The 25,887-nt window shown below is 42.3% G+C and overlaps 1 protein-coding gene across 5 annotated transcripts in view; it reads right to left on the bottom strand.

Annotated features, from left to right (window-relative positions):
• The window catches only part of LOC134944673 (dynein axonemal heavy chain 11-like), a 697,358-nt gene that overhangs the window by 216,079 nt on the left and 455,392 nt on the right, over positions 1 to 25,887 (bottom strand). For all 5 annotated transcript variants that reach the window (XM_063933444.1, XM_063933440.1, XM_063933442.1 and 2 more), the window contains 2 exons: positions 10,580 to 10,762; positions 3,360 to 3,461 (listed from right to left, as the gene is read on the bottom strand). In XM_063933444.1, coding sequence (XP_063789514.1) covers positions 3,360 to 3,461; positions 10,580 to 10,762 — 285 coding nt within the window. The remainder of the gene's footprint in view (positions 1 to 3,359; positions 3,462 to 10,579; positions 10,763 to 25,887) is intronic.

Here is a 25,887-nt window from a genome sequence, read left to right as displayed (position 1 = left end):
CAGTTTGCCAAGAAGGGTATCTGCAGTAATTACTGCACTTGGTTAACCTACAAAGTACTGACGTCAATAAAATTTGGTGGTCTATTTGCTGTCAGTGTCCAATTACTTTTGGCTACGGGATGCAATCACAAGACCACAATGCTGACGCCGGAATCCCAACAGACGGTGAAATGCCGCCATCGGAATACCAGCGCCACAGGCTTTTCTCCCCTTATGGGTGTCCACGACACCCATATAGGGAGAGTATAATCTGTGGCAAGTGTAGCAAGCCACCGTACCCGCAGCGTGGCACTAATGGAGTATTCAGCATATACAAGTTTACAACATAGTGCTGAGATCGGGTGTGAGGTACATGTCTTTTTGCAGATGTCCCATTAGGTTGTACACCTATAATTAACCCTCAGTGTATAACAATAACAGTTACAGTGTATGTTAGGTTTGGTGGGACTTTAAATGAGGAGTAAGAGGGAGAATGTGGGGAGACTGATTGACCGCTTGCAGACACACAAGTTACGGAAAAGAAGAGTGTGTAAATGACATGTATGCGTGAATAGAGGAGAATATACTGTATCACTCTTGGACATACGGTGACTCCAAATCAATCAAACATGATTTTATGGTTAGCATTGCTACCGATTCCCACCGTGACCCTAACTGTGTGGAGTTTGTATATTCTCCCCATGCTTGCATGGATTTCGTCTGGGTACTCCGGTTTCCTCCCACAATCTAAAAATATACGGGTAGGTTAATTGGCTTCCAACTAAATTACCTCTAGCATGTATGTGTCTGCGTGTACATGTGATAGGGAACATAGATTGTAAGCTCCACTTGGGCATGGACTGATGTGATGATTGGCTGTGGAATATGTGTGGGATATATATATATATATATATGTATGTATATATATATATATATATATATATATACTGTATATACTTTTACAATTGCTTGGAGTAATCCTTTATACAGTAGTAAGTAAATAGCAGCTAAAGAAATTGCAATTAGCATTGAGCAGTTTCTGACAAAGGAGAACAACTTTCAAGGGGTTTTTTTTATCTTAAATTTTTCCCTTACACTTTTTGCATATTAATGTGATTAAATTGCAGCAAACAATAAAGGAACTGTGCACAAATGTCTGTCATATTAATTTATTATTTTAAACTTTCCCCTTTCCTAAACAAGGGTAGGGCAACTCTCTGTTTTTTTCAGCTACTATGATCAAACAATGTCACATCGCTTTGGCAATTGCTGTCCATATCTGGAATACAGAACAACGTTAATTGTGCGACGTAGCATTGCTTGTGCATGTCAATCATACGCTCTGAATTGAGAAAAATTTGCTCGGTTCATTCTGTTAAATGATGTACCCAATTAAACCTGTTAGAATTCATGATCTTCAGTCAAGGTTAAATGAAAGTAGTTACTCCTGTCAGCTAGGTGATTAAATGCTGCCTACATCAGGCACATTTATGTGCAAAATTAAAATTTTGGTATAAAGCATGAATCTTTATGCATGCCCGTTAATTATCTCGCCGTTGTTCTAGTTATTAAATACCCACTACATATTTTTTATTCTTCATCGTGAGCTTTCTTTCAAAACTTATTTTGTACTTGTAAAACTGAAATTCAATATTTAAATAAATGGTAAATTGGGGGATTTGCCTTCTAATGTGTTTCTGAATTTCATAGTTCTTCAATAACTACTGAAATGCTAAATGTTAGGCAACATTTTTTCCTATGTGTTGTTATGTCTGTACCTTCATTTTTTAGATGCAGTTATTTTTTATCTTAATGGATTTGAAATTATAGGCTGCAAGTCAGGGGTTCCCAACCAAAAGGGCGCACTTCAAGGAACATTCAATGGTATTTAAAGGCATCCCGTGATTAAATCTGCCAGTAATTTTGCAGAATAGCAGATAAAGCAGAAAAGGAACAGGGTAGGAACAGTATAATCTGATAAGGGCACATTGGTTCCTACAGGGAGGCTGCATTCCCTAACCAAGATGGCCTCTGTACTTCTATGCATGTGCAATTCCATCTTGTCACTGTGATAGAGTGCCACAGTGAAAGACGGATGTCTTCCACTTAGCACAGGGAAGGCCCTGCGTCAACTGCTACTGAGACGCTGTAAATATCGCTATACAGAGCTTGGTACTGCTTGCATCTGCACCACTACCAGACACGGTCACTAGCAGGTGAGCAGTATGACACCCTGCTCCGCTCAAGCTTCGCTCCACATGGCCAGTGTGTACAATTGTAAGTAGAGCTATACTACATCTACCTTCAATAAACCCTCCACTGAATAAGCAATTGGACTGTTTGTAGGTTCAAGGCATCTGCAGGTGTGTACACTAACTCTACCACCATCACCTGCAGACACAGTCCAAGCAAAATCAACGTCCAGACTCATAGCACTTTTGGACCACTCGCTTTATTTGCGAAGTTGTTCTTTTAAATAATGTTCCAGTTACCATAATATATGTCATAAATGAATCTAGAGAAAGAAGGGACATCAGTATTATATAGGATATCTGTGCACGTTTGAATATTTTTTAATAAGAGCATCCAAAAATATGTCTCCCTGCAGAGGTGCACATATTAGAAGGTACATCCCATTGTGTGTGGACAATATAGCTGTGTGCCCTCCCACAAAGCAAGGAATGGTCCTGCAAATGCACCTTCACCTCAAGTTTATCATGTTTAAGTAACTATTAGGAGAGATGTATCAAACCTTCAAAACAGGACAGGTGGGCCACCTGGGTTACATCGCTGAAACAGCGGGTGGCCAGCCTGAACCCACAATTGGAGTCCCTCAGACATGTGCGTGGCCATGGCAGAGTTTGGTTGCTGTTCTACACTGTTTCTATCAACTAGAGGATATGCTACTGTGTATACCTACATATTGTGTGATGAGACCTTTCCAAACCATATAATACTATTTGCCTTTGGAGCTGTAACTATCCATCTTATTTTTCATTATTGCTCCATCCTGGACCACTTAGAGGGTCACTGAAATATACACTGCGGTGCCTGAGCTATAAGGCATTTAATGGGGCTGACCGCCGGGATCCGGACTGGATAGCAAAGAGAAGATGTACAGTGTGTGTAGTTATTCAGCAATATATTTTTGTTTTTTATGTCAGTAGAGGCCCTTAAAATAATACTTTTAAAAATCTCTGATCCTTTTACAATGGTCAGATCTGTCTACTTTCAATATATACCCAATAAATATGACACACTGCATTCCCTATTCTAATACTTAAGTAACTGACACCTAATTACTGCTACATATACAAACAACTTAATGTGCTATATTAAATCATTAAATCATTAGAACATTTGATATTGATGACACATACCTCAAGCTTCTTCCTAATGACATCAAGTTTCTCGGCTGCATAGATCAAGTCTGTAGTGGCTTGTGATAGTGATTGGCGCTTGTAATCCACTTCACAGAAAACCTAAAGTGATGGTATAGTTACCAAATGTCTTCATTTTAAAAGCTCACAATATCAACAAACAAAGCCGAGACATGAGCTTTATTCCTTTAGTCCTGTTGTTTTGTCACTAAATTGTGGAGTTAATGCACTTTTTGTCGCTAAAGTTGAACCATACTTGTCTATATTTGACTTGTTAGATATACAGTTAAAAGGTCGACATTCTATAGTACCATAGGGTAGACAGTCAAAAAAGTCAAAAGGTTGATAGGTACAAAAGGTCTAAATATAAAAAGTCGACAGTCAAAAGGTCGACATGAAAAAGGTCGGCAAAAAAAAAAAAGTCAACTTTTTTTTGTGGTTTTAAACATTTCACCCAAATTGGTTAAAATGCGCCCCCCATGCGCTCCCTGCACTCGCCAACTTTCGGGCTCGGAGGCTCGCTTCGCTTGGCTCGCCAAAAGGTTACTAAAGGTAATAGTTTGTGACATGGATAGTAAATGCAGCAAAAGTTATAAAAACATGAAAATCCCTAAAAAAAAATGTGTTGACCATATGTGTTGACCTTTTTCATGTCAAGCTTTTGACCCTGTCAACCTTTTGACCTTGTTGACCTTTTAACTGCCGACACATTGACTGTCGACTTTTTAACTGTCTATCTAACAATGACCTCCCATTTAACTCCGCTCCTCCAGTAGATGAGCAAGGGGAGGTCCTGGTGGGAGATGTAGGGGGGAAGGGGGGGGGGGGGTTCAAATCACATCATCACTGACCCCTCCCAGTTGATTGTAGCGATTTTCGCCATTAAGCAGAAGGCAACAGGGTCACAATGACCCAATTCACCATAAATCACGCCATCAAGCACCCATACTGCCCATTTATAAATATAATGCCCAAGTTTATGTTAAGCCACAAAATACTCAAGAGCCATTAAACTAATTTTACCCTGTTCTATCCACATGAATATGAATTTCGCAAGCCAGTAGGAATCTTGCCAGATTGATCACAATGCGAATATTATACATGTATTTAAACACAGCGATTTCATTAGAACTAATTCCAAGTTCATGTTATGTTATTGCATACTGTAATACTGTTTTACATGCTCCCCACTCCTGTCCCTATGGAATTCCTCTCTGGCTCTCATAGGAATAAATCATCATTAGTAAAGCAGTTGTCCATTTGCTGCTCAGATAATTAATTATTTGACAGCGGAATCACACATGTGAATGAACCCTCACATTCACCAAATCCTCGGCCCTTTATATAATCCTCAATATTTACTCTTTTCTCGCTATTTTTGTGATTTGGGCCATAGTAACGGGTAAGCCTTGGCTGAGAATATTACACATTCTGTATCACACAGTTTATGAGTTCCAAATCAGTAGCTGAGAATGAGGGAGAGCGGTAAGGCGAGATGAAGGATGAACGTGTCTCTCCACGGTTCTTCAGGTAACTTCACACAGGAATTTAATTGATTAGAATAAAATATGACTTTCACACTTCCTTTAAAAGTTCTTGCAGTTAACGAACAAAGTACTCTTATACAATAACGGTTCAGAAAATTCTCACGACTAATTGCGATTTGGAAATTAAATGTTTGTGATGGCAAGCACAAATGCTGGAGAGCGCATAACCCAGGATTGTTTGCGCGCTGGTAGTACACTTGTAAGCGCGATTATTGTACGGCTGGCACGCTTCAAGTGGCAATTCACAGTGTTGACCTAATGGTGCCTGCAATATGGGGTACATATTTTGCTTATTGGCAAGATGTATGTATCCCCAATATGTATATGAGGGTGTGGATCATAGGGTCGACAGTCATTAGGTTGACCACTATTGGTCGACAGTGACTAGGTTGACACCTGAAATAGGTCAACACGGTCATTAGGTCGACATGAGCTTCTAATATTTGTTGGGTGTCGTTTTCTTCGTAAAGTGACCGGGAACCCCAATTAGTGACCGTATCCTCTCGCATGGCTCGCTAAGCTCGCCATGCTTCGGGCAAGGTGCCTCGCTCTGCTACCGCTGTGCTTGGAACAGGATACTATTTCCAATCGTAATCCACGTGGATCGTACAGTGTGTGAAAACGTAAACAAAAATGGGATTTGTTAAAAAAAAACTCATGTCGACCTTTGCCATGTCGACGTAGTGACCATGTCAACCTAGTGATCATGGCGACCTAATGCATGTTGACCAATAGTGGTCGACCTTATGAGTGTCGACCTAAGTGCTATCGACCTAAAGATAGGATACCGTATATAAAAGGAATCAAACAGACAATGCAGGAGCAAAAAAGCAAACAGAGAAGTAAAACCAATAGAGCATTAGCACTGTCATAAAACAGAATCATTAATGAAGCACATCACAGAGTCATTAATGAAGCACATCACAAAGTCATTAATGAAGCACATCACAGAGTCATTAATGAAGCACATCACCTTGATAATTAAATTGAATAATGAAGGTCACACGAGCAGAGGGAGGGTTGCGGTAAAAACATGCAGTACTTAGGTTATCCACATATGCAACATTTATCTCATCATGCAATCAGATTGCTTACAATTGTCTCAGTTTGTGTGGTGCTCTTGTGAAAATAATTGTATCCCTGAGTGTGTGGGCATATTGTCTGAGCATGCTCATCAGTTTACCACATTTAAAACTTTTTGCATCTGCACAAACTATTTAGTGAAAATATTGTTTGTGAAAAAATCTTTCAGTGTAAAATCATGGAACTGCTGCGTGAGAGCCAATGTACTGGGCCTCAGGGCGCCTTCTAGGGTTACCATGGCCAGTGTCACTGTAGTCTCTGGTCAGGGATAATCCCCATTCTGGCTGCTCCATTTCCTCCCTCCCCACAACCCTTCTCCGCCTGCCTTCTGGGCCCACCTCCACTCCTGCACCATGCTCCGACCCCTACAGTGTGTGGCTAGTCCTTCCTGTGGGACCAGCCCTGCACCCCTCTTACCTCCCACTTTATATATTTCTTCCTCCCCTCAGCTCCCTCTTCGTTCCTTCTCTCTACCCACCTTGGAGCCAACCCCCCTCCCTTGTGGCACCCCTCGACCCCCACGTTGCACCTCCCACTCCCCGCCCCTTCACCCCCACCATTTTTCACCAGGTTCAGCTGAAAATATACCCTGTAAGTGGTAAGAGTCTCATTACCCACCATCGACATCCTCAGACATGGAGCTATGAATGGATACTCTAGATCCCTCCCAATAACAGCACACTACCTGTTGTGACCACTTAACTTTATACATCGCAGGGGTGGGTGCCTATCCCAAGATGTGACTTTTAAAATATATCCGGACAGAAATGTGTGTGGTTATCTAAAAGAACTATAATCAAATACAACACAAACCAGCCCCATATGGCTACAATTCAACGTAGAAACTATTCTCAAAAATTCTGTACAATTCAAAGAGCATTCTAATGGCCAATAAATGGCCAATAAACAATTCAGAATGATTTCCAGAAACATACTGTGTGTATAATAAAGAAATCTCCCTGTTGACCTATATGCAATACAAACAGCATTATGGGAACCACTATAAAGTACAGACCACATTCTTGTGACTGATATATAATACAAAGACTATCCTAGAAACCTATATACAATTCAGTGAGCACCCTAGTGACCAATACAGGGAGACAAATATTGACATATACAACATAAAGAGCCTTCTAGTGACCAATATACATAACCTGGGGCATCCTAGTGACCATTATACAATACACAGAGTAACCCAGTGACCAATAAACAATACAGGAGAGCAACTTAGTGACTGACATACAATATTGAGTGCATTCTAGTGATCACATTTCAATACAGAGAGCATTCTAGTGACTGACATACAAAAGAGAGCAATTCTAAAGGCCTCTATATAATACAGCGAGCATTCTAATGACTATAAACAAAACACAATGCATGCTATTGCTACTATGCAATGCCAACCCTGCTCTGGAAGCTATTAGAAAATGCAGTCCCCTAAATGGTAGTTTCACAATGCAGGCCCCCTATATATCTCCTGTTTTGTTTTTTTTGTTTTTTTACAGGTCTCCCATACAGTATCTTTGATGGTTCCACATTGCAGATACGTAAAATCTCCATATCACAAATGTAACCCATCCAATGTATCCTTTAAGAAAAATTCTGAAAAACTAAATATATAAGTTGAAATTCTGCAAAGAAATGCATATTATAGGCAAATACAATGTGAAACGCTAACATTCTCACACTTCATGCAATAATTTCCTGCACAAAACTCCAGTACTTACATACATCTTTTTGAAATATCCAGGAGGTGTGAGAGCAGATTGATAAATAACACAGGGAAAACAAAATATTCATCATGACAAATAGTGAAAAATTAAGGATTTCAAGCAGCATTAATTACGCTCCAATAAGATGAATAGGGCCTTTCACAATTAATGAGAACATACACCTTTGTCTAAGTTTTACTTCCACCTGTGATGAATGCTCTAGCGCTGACAAAATACATCATGCCAACCTTTGAATTAACAGCATGTTAATAGATTGAAATACGAGAGTTAAAAAAGCCTTTAATCATACACATTGTATCACTCCCAAGTTTGCTTTCCCACAATCAGGGAAAGTGGAATAGCTCATAGAAAGAGAATAACTTGTAACACTAGAAAAGAAAGAATATGTCCCAGCTTTGCCCTAGATCAGTGGCAGAATTCACACCACCGCAGTGGGTGGCTGTGTTCCACATAGATCCCAACACTGTTCGGAACCCCGGCGCCAGAACCCCCGACCACCTGCACCCAAAAGGTAAGTATTGGGATGAGGGTCAGGGTTAGGGCCCGAGGGGTGGGTTAGGGTTAGCCACTAGAGGGGGGAAGGGTTAGCTATAGCCACCCCCCTCTGAGTCTTAGCCCTAGCTGCCGCCCCCTGTGATTAGCTGTAGCCGACACCCACAATTTTATCCCTACCCCAGGCAGGTTAGGTTTAGGGTAGGGGTGGGTTTAATTAATAACCCCGTCCCCTGTCGGTATCCTAAAAATCGGGATCCCGTGGTCGGTCATGTGATCGCAGGCACAAGGATTGCCGGGATTTTACATAGACGGGGCTTGTACCCTCTTAGAACAGATATGGCATTGTGTATTATATGCAAAAATGATTGACATGAGCACTGCACTGTCACAATATATTATAAAATGTGCTCCCCTGCCTCCTGTGGTTCTTCAGCAGATGTGGCAGGTAATATAGGATGGGGGATCAGATTCCATCTTGACTCAAGGTCTATGGGCCAAAAAGTTTTTCACTATAGGCAGCGGACTATAGTTCTCACCATTAGCTCACCGATGAGTTACATTATGCAGTGGTAAATGTAACAGAGAACTGGGAGGAATACTGTTCCTGTAGGGAGTTGTGTGCCGCAATGGGGGAGGGGGCCACACCCAAGTGGATGCTTCTATAGGCACTCCGTGTGTTTCAGTATTCTTAGTACAATCTCCATAATGAATAATATACACTCACAATGTTTATGTTTCTATAATTCAGATGCCCGACACACCCAATCCAAAAGGATAATAGGGGATATCATCATATAACCTTACAATTTTATTTGCCCAAAGTAAGGTCACATGTGTGTCCTGCTTTTTTCTTTTCTTTCTTTCTTCATTGTCAAAATTACTGTGGTCTCAGGCTTATAATAAATAGAGATGTGCAGTTCGGATTTTCTAGGTTCTTAACTCCAAAATTAACGTGAGTTTGGATTTATCCATATTTTTTTTATTGGTTATCCAAAACATGTGACATCTGAGAGCCAATAAGATGCCGTGTTGAGATCTGGGTAAATCTGGGTGAATCCGAACCCGCACATCTCTAATAATAAATGGGTTATGGTAGTTATGGTAGTTGCTTTGCCCAGTCCTTTCCCAATCAAATTCACTTGTGCAATTAGCTTGACAAGAGATAGGATTGAGCTAGGAAGATTTTTCAGATATTTTTTGAAAAATACTTGGAGCACTAGCTTGCAGTATATCATACACTGCTGTGGGGGCTTATTCCCACCAAAACTGACATTAAAGAATTATCAGTGCCAGAATGGATCATGCATATAAAAAATACATGAAGGTGAGACCCCACGAGTTAAGCATTGCTCAGGATTTATGTGGGTTTTGATTTCCACCCATTTGTTTTGAACCATGTCCCCTAATTGACTAAATAATTTGTACACCAATGTTACTCATTTATCTGCTTACTTATGGTGGAAGTAAAGGACATTCGTAAATTGTTTTAACACACTTGTCTGGCAGAGAAGCTAATCTAGCATTTAGCCATCAGTGCTGTCCAGCAACAGGGCATATAGATTGCTGACATAGGAACGTCTTGTGCTGCAGAGACAGCAATACACATAGGTGTTTTGCAGCCATAAAAGCACAGAAATGAATATGTTTTGCAAATCATCTTAATATCAGTAGAAGGGCATGAATTAAAAAAAAAAATGGAGTAGTGATCCCTATTATGAAATTGACACCATTTTCCAAATCAAAAGCACATTCTTAACTGTAATTGGCCAATGGTTCAGCAATTCATGGCGCATACCTGACTGAAGAGGGCGCCACATGAGTGGATGTGAGCACACATTATTCTACCAAGTCACCTAACCTATTGTGCTAAACCACAGGTTCTCAAACTCGGTCCTCAGGACCCCACACGGTGCATGTTTTGCAGGTCTCCTCACAGAATCACAAGTGACATAATTAGCTCCACCTGTGGACCTTTTAAAATGTGTCCGTGAGTAATTAATACACCTGTGCACCTGCTGGGTTACCTGCAAAACATTCACTGTGTGGGGTCCTGAGGACCGAGTTTGAGAACCACTGTGCTAAACAATTCCAAACACCAAGGGATACACATCCCCTTTAAGGAAAAAGTCAAGATAAATGCAATTGTGAGGCTATCACTCATTTTATAACAGGAGATGCACAACATATTAATATGTATCTGTCAGTGAGAATGGAATACTGCTAAGTAGTTCTCTAGAGAGGTTAGTAGATAATTAGCTAGCAAATTATTAGCACAAAGTAAACATGACAGAAACTACGATGTTCATAATTGCTAGAGTAAATGGTATTATCTACTTGCTTGTCTATAATAACATTTTACCTCATGGAATTTAATGATATTGATAACCCAAGCACACAGGCCTGCCGCTGCGGACGACTTTGTGCGCACAAATTCTGGGTTAAACTCAGGATCCTTCAGATAGTCATCATTTAATGCCTTGACTGTTGCCTCTGGAATATGCTCTTTGTCAAAATTAATCAAATTCTGTAAAAATTCATCCACCTACAGGAAAATTAGCACATTATCAGTTTTAGACGATGTTTGTAATGTAAAATTCATAGAGTTGGTTTCTCCAATATCAGTAAATGGCAAAATGCCTTTATTTCTACATGCATTCTGAGATGGTGCAATCAGGCATTCACTTACCTTTACCACAGGACTACAATCGTTGTACTGGCTTATATATAACATGATGGTAGATGCTAGAAGCGAGGGTACTTTTCGGGTACCCTGTTCGCCCGTAGCTCCTCCCCCTGGTGACGTAGCTCCTCCCCTCACAACGTCACAAGGTCCCTTCAGCCCCTCCGATATAGAACCAACCATAACATGATGCCTATTGCACCGCCCTAGTCCATGGTGTAGAGCAGTTATTTCTTATACATTTTTATCTCTATAATTATGTCTTTGCTGACCATTAGAAAGAATCAAAGGAAAATATGTGAGTTTGTGTTCTAAAACATCTATCCATCTATCTATCTATCTATCTATCTATCTATCTATCTATCTATCTATCTATCTATCTATCTATCTATCTATCTATCTATTATATTTACTAAGGTGTGAGGTTTTTTTAAAGTGGAGATGTTGCCCACAGCAACCAAACAGAGTCCAGTTATTATCTTCTAGAAGCAGCTAGATATATGTTAAGTGGAATCTCATTGGTTGCTACGGGCAACATCTCCACTTCTAAAAAACTCACACCTTAGTAAATATACCCCTATCTATCTATCTATCTATCTATCTATCTATCTATCTATCTATCTATCTATCTATCTATCTATCTATTTACACAACAGCATACAGTATATATAGTTCCATTTTAACTGTCTTGTCTCATTTACGTAGTGTAGAGTACGCATGAAAGCTGACAAGAATATGTCTTATTAAATTGGCCTTAAAAGATAGGTAAATATGAATTGCAATTACCTGACCTTTACTGCAGGTGCACCCGTCATATAACACACTGTGCACCTAATGTATGGAGATAATTGTGGCATTAGATGTGGGGGAAGAGGCATTTCCATCTTATGCCATGTTACCACTGACTTCAATACACAATGCGTAGTATATGCTTCTCATCCGCTCACAATGTGACAAGTAGCAGCACCGGAAGTGTAGGAAGATTTGAGTAATGTTCAGAATTTATTTCTTCTATAAAAATAAATATCTCCAGACTAGGGAGATCAGGTTTCTTCACAAACAGGTAAACTGGTGTGATATACAGTATGTATATATATATATATATATATATATATATATATATATATACACGTTTTAAAAGCCATAAGTGTGGCAAGTAAGCTTTAAACCAGGTAAGCACATTTTTTCCTATGAAGCAGCAGTTGCCAGGTCTCTTTAAAATCTATGTGAAAGTCTATGGGATAGAGTAGGACTTGCAGTGAAATGGGGTCCTGTGGAGTGGGCTGCAAGCTTACATGCATTGTACAATTCATAAACCAAAACCCCATTATTTATCTAGATGTATATTAAAGCATTAAACTGCTAAGGAGAGTGCAGGGTTCTTTGTATACAGTATGTATATTTGAGTTAGGTGGTCACGGCCCACCGCACCCTAAACTAGGGGTGGGGGGTACAATAGTGCACCCCCCTCCTGGGAATGGCGAGTACAGTGGATTCCCGTGTGTGTATATATATATATATATATATATATATATATATACTAGAGATGAGCGGGTTCGGTTTCTCTGAATCCGAACCCGCACGAACTTCATGTTTTTTTTCACGGGTCCGAGCGACTCGGATCTTCCCGCCTTGCTCGGTTAACCCGAGCGCGCCCGAACGTCATCATGACGCTGTCGGATTCTCGCGAGACTCGGATTCTATATAAGGAGCCGCGCGTCGCCGCCATTTTCACACGTGCATTGAGATTGATAGGGAGAGGACGTGGCTGGCGTCCTCTCCATTTAGATTAGGAGAGAGAGAGAGAGATTGACCTGAGGCTGATACTGTAGAAGAGAGTGCAGAGTTTAGTGACTGACCACAGTGACCACCAGCAGTGCAGTTGTTTTATTTAATATATCCGTTCTCTGCCTGAAAAAAACGGTACACACAGTGACTCAGTCACATACCATATCTGTGTGCACTGCTCAGCCCAGTGTGCTGCATGCCTGCATCATCTATGTATATATTATATATCTGACTGTGCTCAGCTCACACAGCTTATAATTGTGGGGGAGACTGGGGAGCACTGCAGTGCCAGTTATAGGTTATAGCAGGAGCCAGGAGTACAAGACAGTCACATACCATATCTGTGTGCACTGCTCAGCCCAGTGTGCTGCATCATCTATGTATATATTATATATCTGACTGTGCTCAGCTCACACAGCTTATAATTGTGGGGGAGACTGGGGAGCACTGCAGTGCCAGTTATAGGTTATAGCAGGAGCCAGGAGTACATATTATATTAAAATTAAACAGTGCACACTTTTGCTGCAGGAGTGCCACTGCCAGTGTGACTGACCAGTGACCTGACCACACTGACCACCAGTATAGTTAGTAGTATACTATATTGTGATTGCCTGAAAAAGTTAAACACTCGTCGTGTGACTTCACTTGTGTGGTGTTTTTTTTTTTATTCTATAAAAAACTCATTCTGCTGACAGACAGTGTCCAGCAGGTCCGTCATTATATAATATATATACCTGTCCGGCTGCAGTAGTGATATATATATATTTTTTATATCATTATTTATCATCCAGTCGCAGCAGACACAGTACGGTAGTTCATGGCTGTAGCTACCTCTGTGTCGGCACTCGGCAGTCCATCCATAATTGTATACCACCTACCCGTGGTTTTTTTTTCTTTCTTCTTTATACATACATACTACTACATCTCTTTATCAACCAGTCTATATTAGCAGCAGACACAGTACAGTACGGTAGTTCACGGCTGTGGCTACCTCTGTGTCGGCACTCGGCAGTCCGTCCATAATTGTATACCACCTAACCGTGGTTTTTTTTTCTTTCTTCTTTATACATACATACTACGACATCTCTTTATCAACCAGTCTATATTAGCAGCAGACACAGTACAGTACGGTAGTTCACGGCTGTGGCTACCTCTGTGTCGGCACTCGGCAGTCCGTCCATAATTGTATACCACCTAACCGTGGTTTTTTTTTCTTTCTTCTTCATACATACATACTACGACATCTCTTTATCAACCAGTCTATATTAGCAGCAGACACAGTACAGTACGGTAGTTCACGGCTGTGGCTACCTCTGTGTCGGCACTCGGCAGTCCGTCCATAATTGTATACCACCTAACCGTGGTTTATTTTTCTTTCTTCTTTATACATACATACTACGACATCTCTTTATCAACCAGTCTATATTAGCAGCAGACACAGTACAGTACGGTAGTTCACGGCTGTGGCTACCTCTGTGTCGGCACTCGGCAGTCCGTCCATAATTGTATACCACCTAACCGTGGTTTTTTTTTCTTTCTTCTTCATACATACATACTACGACATCTCTTTATCAACCAGTCTATATTAGCAGCAGACACAGTACAGTACGGTAGTTCACGGCTGTGGCTACCTCTGTGTCGGCACTCGGCAGTCCGTCCATAATTGTATACCACCTACCCGTGGGTTTTTTTTCTTTCTTCTTTATACATACATACTACGACATCTCTTTATCAACCAGTCTATATTAGCAGCAGACACAGTACAGTACGGTAGTTCACGGCTGTGGCTACCTATGTGTCGGCACTCGGCAGTCCGTCCATAATTGTATACCACCTACCCGTGGTTTTTTTTTCTTTCTTCTTCATACATACATACTACGACATCTCTTTATCAACCAGTCTATATTAGCAGCAGACACAGTACAGTACGGTAGTTTACGGCTGTGGCTACCTCTGTGTCGGCACTCGGCAGTCCGTCCATAATTGTATACCACCTACCCGTGGTTTTTTTTTTCTTTCTTCTTCATACATACATACTACGACATCTCTTTATCAAGCAGTCTATATTAGCAGCAGACACAGTACGGTAGTTCACGGCTGTAGCTACCTCTGTGTCGGCACTCGGCAGTCCGTCCATAATTGTATACTAGTATCCATCCATCTCCATTGTTTACCTGAGGTGCCTTTTAGTTGTGCCTATTAAAATATGGAGAACAAAAATGTTGAGGTTCCAAAATTAGGGAAAGATCAAGATCCACTTCCACCTCGTGCTGAAGCTGCTGCCACTAGTCATGGCCGAGACGATGAAATGCCAGCAACGTCGTCTGCCAAGGCCGATGCCCAATGTCATAGTACAGAGCATGTCAAATCCAAAACACCAAATATCAGTAAAAAAAGGACTCCAAAACCTAAAATAAAATTGTCGGAGGAGAAGCGTAAACTTGCCAATATGCCATTTACCACACGGAGTGGCAAGGAACGGCTGAGGCCCTGGCCTATGTTCATGGCTAGTGGTTCAGCTTCACATGAGGATGGAGGCACTCAGCCTCTCGCTAGAAAAATGAAAAGACTCAAGCTGGCAAAAGCAGTAGCACCGCAAAGAACTGTGCGTTCTTCGAAATCCCAAATCCACAAGGAGAGTCCAATTGTGTCGGTTGCGATGCCTGACCTTCCCAACACTGGACGTGAAGAGCATGCGCCTTCCACCATTTGCACGCCCCCTGCAAGTGCTGGAAGGAGCACCCGCAGTCCAGTTCCTGATAGTCAGATTGAAGATGTCAGTGTTGAAGTACACCAGGATGAGGAGGATATGGGTGTTGCTGGCGCTGGGGAGGAAATTGACCAGGAGGATTCTGATGGTGAGGTGGTTTGTTTAAGTCAGGCACCCGGGGAGACACCTGTTGTCCGTGGGAGGAATATGGCCGTTGACATGCCTGGTGAAAATACCAAAAAAATCAGCTCTTCGGTGTGGAACTATTTCAACAGAAATGCGGACAACAGGTGTCAAGCCGTGTGTTCCCTTTGTCAAGCTGTAATAAGTAGGGGTAAGGACGTTAACCACCTCGGAACATCCTCCCTTATACGTCACCTGCAGCGCATTCATAATAAGTCAGTGACAAGTTCAAAAACTTTGGGTGACAGCGGAAGCAGTCCACTGACCAGTAAATCCCTTCCTCTTGTAACCAAGCTCACGCAAACCACCCCACCAACTCCCTCAGTGTCAATTTCCTCCTTCCCCAGGAATGCCAATAGTCCTGCAGGCAATGTCACTGGCAATTCTGACGAGTCCTCTCCTGCCTGGGATTCCTCCGATGCATCCTTGCGTGTAACGCCTACTGCTGCTGGCGCTGCTGTTGTTGCTGCTGGGAGTCGATGGTCATCCCAGAGGGGAAGTCGTAAGACCACTTTTACTACTTCCACCAAGCAATTGACTGTCCAACAGTCCTTTGCGAGGAAGATGAAATATCACAGCAGTCATCCTACTGCAAAGCGGATAACTGAGGCCTTGGCATCCTGGGTGGTGAGAACCGTGGTTCCGGTATCCATCATTACTGCAGAGCCAACTAGAGACTTGTTGGAGGTACTGTGTCCCCGGTACCAAATACCATCTAGGTTCCATTTCTCTAGGCAGGCGATACCGAAAATTTACACAGACCTCAGAAAAAGAGTCACCAGTGTCCTAAAAAATGCAGCTGTACCCAATGTCCACTTAACCACGGACATGTGGACAAGTGGAGCAGGGCAGGGTCAGGACTATATGACTGTGACAGCCCACTGGGTAGATGTATGGACTCCCGCCGCAAGAACAGCAGCGGCGGCACCAGTAGCAGCATCTCGCAAACGCCAACTCTTTCCTAGGCAGGCTACGCTTTGTATCACCGGTTTCCAGAATACGCACACAGCTGAAAACCTCTTACGGCAACTGAGGAAGATCATCGCGGAATGGCTTACCCCAATTGGACTCTCCTGTGGATTTGTGGCATCGGACAACGCCAGCAATATTGTGTGTGCATTAAATATGGGCAAATTCCAGCACGTCCCATGTTTTGCACATACCTTGAATTTGGTGGTGCAGAATTATTTAAAAAACGACAGGGGCGTGCAAGAGATGCTGTCGGTGGCCAGAAAAATTGCGGGACACTTTCGGCGTACAGGCACCACGTACAGAAGACTGGAGCACCACCAAAAACTACTGAACCTGCCCTGCCATCATCTGAAGCAAGAAGTGGTAACGAGGTGGAATTCAACCCTCTATATGCTTCAGAGGTTGGAGGAGCAGCAAAAGGCCATTCAAGCCTATACAATTGAGCACGATATAGGAGGTGGAATGCACCTGTCTCAAGCGCAGTGGAGAATGATTTCAACGTTGTGCAAGGTTCTGATGCCCTTTGAATTTGCCACACGTGAAGTCAGTTCAGACACTGCCAGCCTGAGTCAGGTCATTCCCCTCATCAGGCTTTTGCAGAAGAAGCTGGAGACATTGAAGGAGGAGCTAACACGGAGCGATTCCGCTAGGCATGTGGGACTTGTGGATGGAGCCCTTAATTCGCTTAACAAGGATTCACGGGTGGTCAATCTGTTGAAATCAGAGCACTACATTTTGGCCACCGTGCTCGATCCTAGATTTAAAGCCTACCTTGGATCTCTCTTTCCGGCAGACACAAGTCTGCTGGGGTTGAAAGACCTGCTGGTGAGAAAATTGTCAAGTCAAGCGGAACGCGACCTGTCAACATCTCCTCCTTCACATTCTCCCGCAACTGGGGGTGCGAGGAAAAGGCTCAGAATTCCGAGCCCACCCGCTGGCGGTGATGCAGGGCAGTCTGGAGCGACTGCTGATGCTGACATCTGGTCCGGACTGAAGGACCTGACAACGATTACGGACATGTCGTCTACTGTCACTGCATATGATTCTCTCACCATTGAAAGAATGGTGGAGGATTATATGAGTGACCGCATCCAAGTAGGCACGTCACACAGTCCATACTTATACTGGCAGGAAAAAGAGGCAATTTGGAGGCCATTGCACAAACTGGCTTTATTCTACCTAAGTTGCCCTCCCACAAGTGTGTACTCCGAAAGAGTGTTTAGTGCCGCCGCTCACCTTGTCAGCAATCGGCGTACGAGGTTACATCCAGAAAATGTGGAGAAGATGATGTTCATTAAAATGAATTATAATCAATTCCTCCGCGGAGACATTGACCAGCAGCAATTGCCTCCACAAAGTACACAGGGAGCTGAGATGGTGGATTCCAGTGGGGACGAATTGATAATCTGTGAGGAGGGGGATGTACACGGTGATATATCGGAGGGTGATGATGAGGTGGACATCTTGCCTCTGTAGAGCCAGTTTGTGCAAGGAGAGATTAATTGCTTCTTTTTTGGGGGGGGTCCAAACCAACCCGTCATATCAGTCACAGTCGTGTGGCAGACCCTGTCACTGAAATGATGGGTTGGTTAAAGTGTGCATGTCCTGTTTTGTTTATACAACATAAGGGTGGGTGGGAGGGCCCAATGACAATTCCATCTTGCACCTCTTTTTTCTTTTCTTTTTCTTTGCGTCATGTGCTGTTTGGGGAGGGTTTTTTGGAAGGGACATCCTGCGTGACACTGCAGTGCCACTCCTAAATGGGCCCGGTGTTTGTGTCGGCCACTAGGGTCGCTAATCTTACTCACACAGTCAGCTACCTCATTGCGCCTCTTTTTTTCTTTGCGTCATGTGCTGATTGGGGAGGGTTTTTTGGAAGGGACATCCTGCGTGACACTGCAGTGCCACTCCTAAATGGGCCCGGTGTTTGTGTCGGCCACTAGGGTCGCTAATCTTACTCACACAGTCAGCTACCTCATTGCGCCTCTTTTTTTCTTTGCGTCATGTGCTGATTGGGGAGGGTTTTTTGGAAGGGACATCCTGCGTGACACTGCAGTGCCACTCCTAAATGGGCCCGGTGTTTGTGTCGGCCACTAGGGTCGCTTATCTTACTCACACAGTCAGCTACCTCATTGCGCCTCTTTTTTTCTTTGCGTCATGTGCTGATTGGGGAGGGTTTTTTGGAAGGGACATCCTGCGTGACACTGCAGTGCCACTCCTAGATGGGCCAGGTGTTTGTGTCGGCCACTAGTGTCGCTTAGCTTAGTCATCCAGCGACCTTGGTGCAAATTTTAGGACTAAAAATAATATTGTGAGGTGTGAGGTATTCAGAATAGACTGAAAATGAGTGGAAATTATGGTTTTTGAGGTTAATAATAATATGGGATCAAAATGACCCCCAAATTCTATGATTTAAGCTGTTTTTTAGTGTTTTTAAAAAAAAACACCCGAATCCAAAACACACCCGAATCCGACAAAAAAAATTCGGTGAGGTTTTGCCAAAACGCGGTCGAACCCAAAACACGGCCGCGGAACCGAACCCAAAACCAAAACACAAAACCCGAAAAATTTCAGGCGCTCATCTCTATATATACACACACATATACCAACTCCTGGCACAAACCCTACTTGAGAGTGCAACCTAACATAGTACTTACTAAACACTGGCTTGGTTTGTACCCTTCTGCTAATGGTACTTCTCCTTTTGTAGTGAGTACATTTCGTCCAACTAACCTATGCTCTGCCCCTTTCTACCTTGTCTTACCCTTCCCCTAACAACCCCCGTCAACATCTTCATTATTCAAATTTTATGTGCATTTGATTCTATGTGCTGAATACTGTACAAACTATGTTACCTTATTTTGTAAAATTAATGTATTCCTGTTATACGTTCTATTAAAGCTTTTTCAACAGAAATTGATTGAATTAAAAAAAACACATATACAATTTCAGTTTGTGTTAGCAGGTAAGAACTGCATATATGTTTTTGTTACTTTGGGTAAAAAGTAGAGATGAGCGGGTTCGGATTTACTCGGTTCTTAACGCCAGAATTAACGCAAGTTCATATTTTCCAGATTTTTCTTATTGGCTAACCAAAACATGTGACATACGAGAGCCAATAAGGAGATCCGGGTAAATCCAAGTAAATCCGAACCCGCTCGTCTCTAGTAAAAAGTCTGCCTTTTTTATTGGTTCTCATTGGTTCTCATAGCAGCTCTGTTTATTTAGGAAATCCTGTGATCATTTGATGATTAATTGTCCATCACTATTTGTATCTGTTCTGTCATATCCATCCTAAATAAGTAGAGATGTACAGTTCGGTTCTGCAGAAGTCTTAATCCACCCAAATCTTCTGTATCCGAACCGCACCCGTGGAGATCCGAACAGAACCAAGTCTCAGTTCGAATCTTCCCACGGTTCGGTTTTAGATTGCAAAATTACACGATTTCAGATATTTTTATAGATTTATTTGTAGATTTGCATGAATTATTATACATATTTGTCATTTTGAATCCAAACAAAGTCCGAATCCGAACCAAAACACTTGAGGGTGGTTTTGCCAAAACCAAAACACGGTAGTCGCACACATCTTTAGAAATAAGCTCCTGACTTCTAATTAATATACAATGGTTATTTCCAAGACTTAAAGCTTCATTATCTGCTAATAAGTCTTGTTTATTTCTAGCACAATTTCAGACTCCCAGTTGTTTGTAAATAGCTTAAAATGCAACAGGAAATGTCTTTACTCCAAGCGTTTCGTATTTTTTTTTAGTCCTTTCCTCTAACCTAAAAACCTCATAATGGCAGCTCCCATTGGTCTAACCAATGACAGTAATTCTAGTAGCTACCGCTTAAAAAAATAATATGAACAGGAATGTCGCTTGTAGGAATTCTCACCACTAGAGGCTTACTGTTTCCAACGCTATTTCTTTCAGCTATCATTTTGCGTTTTGTTTTGGCTGGTGCACTTTGTGATTGCCGCCAAAAAAGTAACGAAAATCAAGGAGAGAGATCTTGGAAGATGTAAATATTTTATTCTGAACTACACGGAAATATAGTCGTTGACCTAAATGTTTCAATCAAAGCTATCTTCAGTTAGTTACCTGTCTGATCCAAGTGCCCTCTGAGCTAAGAATTAGAATGTCTGTCACTCTTTTTCTATAAACAGATCCATCTCACATCCTAGACATTCTCCAATGCTGGAGACAGGTGTGCAGCAACTGTTGCCTGTCACCCTGGGCCGCAGTGTCCTTGCTGTCACACTCTTTATAATTGGGAAGACTCAAACAAAGCAGTTTCCACTACCACCGGCATTAACCACATGTCGTAGCATATCTACCTTCCTCTGAGTACATTTCTAGGAGACGTAGTACATTGTAGGCCATTATTCATACATCCTTCAACATGCTGTGACCATAATACATTTCTGTAGTATTTCAGATAATCACATTGAATACATTTTAAATCATATAGTATACATAATAAGATCATATATTTCTAATTAAATCCATCACAATGGGCAAAAGAATTGGCACCGTGAGCAGGTAAAGTATGTCCATTTATATATAGAATATCAGAGGAGACATTGTATTACTGCTATTGTAACCTTTTCTTCCCCCATCCTGTTTCCCTCCGTAGACTGCTAGCTCAACTTTTTCTCATTCCTTCTTCATTCAAATATTAATAATTTCCCAGTTTTTAATTCCCATTTCTTATAACCAATGTATCTACATTTTTTAAAAGTAGAATATAAAGCCCTGTTTAGATTGGCTGCTGTTATTATTTAAAGACCTAAATCAATTTTAAAATAAACTAGTAACACGATGTTAACACAAGACATGAACAATAGTAGCTACTTCTGGAACGTATTCATAAATATTTTTAAGAATTCTTCAAACAGTAAGGGGGAATTCAATTAGCTGCGGTAACCCGTTTCCTTGTGGTAAAGATAGGGATTTGATAGGAACCCGCAATAAGGCCTTCATTCCGAGTTGTTCGCTGGTTAGCTGCTATTAGCAGCATTGCACACGCTAAGCCGCCGCCTACTGGGAGTGAATCTTAGCATAGCAGAATTGCGAACGCAAGATTAGCAGAATTGCAATTAGAAATCTCTTTGCAGTTTCTGAGTAGCTCCACACTTACTCGGCATCTGCGATCAGTTCAGTCAGTTTCGTTCCTGGTTTGACGTCACAAACACACCCAGCGTTCGCCCAGACACTCCCCCGTTTCTCCAGACACTCCCGCGTTTTTCCCAGAAACGGCTGCGTTTTTCCGCACACACCCATAAAACGGCTAGTTTCCGCCCAGAAACACTCACTTCCTGTCAATCACACTCCGATGACCAGCACGAAGAAATTTCTTTGTTAAGCCGTGACTAAAATACCACACTTTTTAGCAAATTTACTTGGTGCAGGCGCACTGCGAATAATCGCACCGATGCAAAGAAAAATAACGAGCGAACAACTCGGAATGAGGGCCTAAGTTCCTATTCAATTGTTCATAATAAATTACAGGCAATAAGTCTACATAGGCTTTACTGCGAATTTCACTTCACCACTTCTGAGCAGGTGATAAGCTTGAGGAGAATCCCTATTTTAAGGTACAAATGTCGGGATTTGGTTCAGAACCCCTGGGACAGCCCCTTGAATTACTAATTAGGCACCTAGATGTTTTTAATAATTTTTCATTGGCCAAGAATGACGTCATTGTTGGGGTAAAAAAATGCAAAGTGACAGAAATTGGAGTACAAGGTATGGGACAGGTTTATTGGGGAACTTTATGAGTGGGACAAGTGTTTTAGGCTTGCAGGTGGAGTAATCAGTTTTATTATTTTTTTTTTTAAAGTGGCATAAAATAACCCAAACATATACTTATTCCCATTTTTATGTACCCCCAATTTAATTTAAGCACTTTTGCTGAAAAACACTTGCTTTCTATAATTTTTCCACTTTTTAAAAAAAATGCGTATAACAGCCATTTGACCCAATTTAAGTACTCAAAATCTTTAAATTATTATTAACAGTTTCTTATATAGCGCAGCAAATTCCATTGCGCTTTACAACTGGACACAAGTAGAAGACAAAAGTGGGTAAAAAAACAAACAGTCACAGAGGTAGGAGGGCCCTGCTCGCAAGCTTACAATCTATGGGAAAATTATGATCAACAGTGGATTTTTCCATATGAGCTGCGGGACTACAGTCCCCCCAGGTAACAACCGCCACCCAGCTCAGTGTCAGTGAAGCAAGATGCAGTCCGTGACTGCACTGGCTTCACTGTTACTGGCAGTGACTTCCTATTGGAATTCCTACTTGTCAGTCACAGACACAAAAGGCAGTCCCATTGGGTGGTGTTTCGTTCCTCTGGGAGTGGCAGACTGGGCTGCGATAAGCAGAGAGCTGGCTTACTGTAGGAAGCCACTCCCTGCCTTTTGCACAGCCCAATCCGGCTTCTATGGGCTGCAGTCGGTGCAGTTCATTGAAGCTAGGGGTTTGTGCACATGCACCGGTTCTGGCACCTGTCGCAGGTGCCGGGACCCGAGGACTGGTTGTCTCCTCTCCTCTCCGGGCACAGGGGTAGCCGCAGCCGCCAAACTAAATGTAAGCAGGAGCCGCTGCTGATGACCACTAATAGACTTCTATACTGTTTTCCTATCTTTGTTTGGATTTATTGGAGCTACAGGCAGATGTCTCTATTTTCTCCTACACTTTTATCTGGTTTTGATGGCAAGAATTATCGCAAGAATCCAATTTTTGCAATAAGATGGGTCAAATCGAGGGAGCGCAAACCCATGATAAACCGCTTTTCACTGTAATTTTTGGTGATGTCTGCGAAAAGTCTGATCGCGGTACATTACTGCATTATCGCAGCTAACTGAGTCCCCCCCCAATAAGTGTTACAGAAGGATCATGCATAAATATGCGCTTATGGACATCATGTTATTAAGATAGGCTATAGCTACATTACTGCCATCAACCACTAAGCAACCCAGGATCTTTTCCAATAGATCCTCATGAGCGCTGTTTAAACAAAGTGATTTTTATGTTTTTTTATGTTCTCTGACCAATAGAGCAGAATGGGCCCAAATAAGTACCTTGTCAATGGCGCTTTGAGGGGGGAATTTAATTATCCGCAGTAATAAATGATTCCTGGGGGCTTATTCAATTAGCCTCGCTATCTGGCAGCATCAGGATTTTTTTCACCAGCCTGGAGGCAGGAGAAAATACCCTGTTAATTGACCCGTTTTCACGGGCGCGAAAAAATCTGTATCCCGTGTTTTTCGAGCAAAAATGGATTTGTTTTTGTGCAAAAAAATAAAAGGGCCATAACTGAATTGCCCGATAATACCATTAGGCAATATTTTGCTATACAGTCCTGTTTTGTAGCACAATTTATGAGTAATTGAATTCCTCCCTTGATGAGGCTCTAGTCTAGTCCATGCCCTAAATTCCATATCAAATCTACCCCAGGTCATTTGTCAGTTCATAGTATACCCTCAAATAGGTACCCCATTGATTACAATAAAGGGTCAATTAAATTATGAGTAAGCACAGCGAATTGGCGTTGCAATGGCGTGGAAACGCTGGTAACAGCCATTCAGCTTGCCCCATCTCATCTTGAACTAATGGAATTTAGTACCCAGCCCAATATTGCTGATTTCGGAGATAAAGTAAGTGCCACATACGGCTGCAGTTACTCGTGGGACAAGCCAGCTCGCTCCTAATTTAATTCACCCCAAAGTGAAGAGACGTCTCCTTGAGGATCTGACGGTATACTGTAACCACTATACTGTACATACAAAAGTCCAGGAAATTATTATTCCAAACGTGTGGTGGATTTCCAGTTCCTACTGATAGAAGTCTATTCCATAATAGATTAAATACAGGGGGGTATATTTACTAAGGTCCCGATTTTGTCCGAGATGGTGTTTTTTCTTCAAAGTGTCATCTCGGGAATTTACTAAACTCAAATCACGGCAGTTATAAGGGCATTCGTATTTTTTTGGAAGTCCAAGAAAAAAAAATACGAATGAATACACCATCGGTCAAATACGCCTGTAATTTGGTAGAACTCGGTCATTTACTAAAAAGTGCAATTCACAAACACTGCCGACAATAGCCCAACACTGCTGTGAAAAAATACAAATCGTAAAAAAGTGCTAAAATAAAACAGACCTGCTTTTTTTTACCGTGTTCTGATAGGCATGCACGGATCCATGAGATCCGTGCATGTTTATCAGTGGGAAGGGGTGGGAAAGTGTTAAATTTTTTAAAAAAAATCCGTAGGGTCCCCCCTCCTAAGCAAAACCAGCCTCGGGCTCTTTGAGCCGGTCCTGGTTGAAAAAATATGGGGAAAAAAGTGACCGGGGTTCCCCCATATTTAATCAACCAGCACCGGGCTCTGCGCCTGGTTCCAAAAATACGGGGGACAAAAAGCGTAGGGGTCCCCCGTATTTCTGAAACCAGCACCAGGCTCCACTAGCCAGATACATAATGCCACAGCCGGGGGACACTTTTATATTGGTCCCTGCGGCCCTGGCATTACATACCCAACTAGTCACCCCTGGCCGGGGTACCCTGGAGGAGTGGGGACCCCTTCAATCAGGGGGTCCCCCCCCTCCAGCCACCCAAGGGCCAGGGGTGAAGCCCGAGGCTGTCCCCCCCATCCAAGGGCGGCGGATGGGGGGCTGATAGCCTTTTTGACAAAATTTGAATATTGTTTTTAGTAGCAGTACTACAAGTCCCAGCAAGCCTCCCCGCAAGCTGGTACTTGGAGAACCACAAGTACCGCCAAAAAAGGGGCGTGGTTTTGTTGGAGTGGGCGTGGTTTTGCATAAAGGGGCGTGACATTGCAGGAAAAGACTACCTTATGCCCCAGTTTTGCAACCTGCACGCCCATACGTTGGCCACCACAGGAAAGAAAAATAATCCTGATTCATGCCCCTTACATTATTTGTCATTTTTCCTCCTTATAGTAATGCCCAGTATACATCATGCCACATACTGCAATGGCCCTTAGACATTATGCCGCACACAATAATGCACGACACAATATGCACACACTGTAATGCCCCCGACACATTATGCCACACACCGTAATGTCTGTGACACATTATGCCACACACCGTAATGCCTGTGACACATTATGACAGGAATCGCAATGCCCGTTATACATTATGCTACACACTGCAATGCCCCTGATACATTATAGCACATACAATGTCTGTGACACATTATGACACACACCGCAATGTCCGTGATACATTATGCCACACACTGCAATGCCCGATACATTATAGCACATACAATGCCTGTGACACATTATGCCACACACTGCA

The sequence above is a fragment of the Pseudophryne corroboree genome, chromosome 7 (genome assembly GCF_028390025.1).
Source record: "Pseudophryne corroboree isolate aPseCor3 chromosome 7, aPseCor3.hap2, whole genome shotgun sequence".
In the NCBI taxonomy this organism is placed as follows: domain Eukaryota; kingdom Metazoa; phylum Chordata; class Amphibia; order Anura; family Myobatrachidae; genus Pseudophryne; species Pseudophryne corroboree.
The sequence above is the reverse complement of the archived record's forward strand: the minus strand, read 5'-3'. Positions and strand labels throughout refer to the sequence as shown.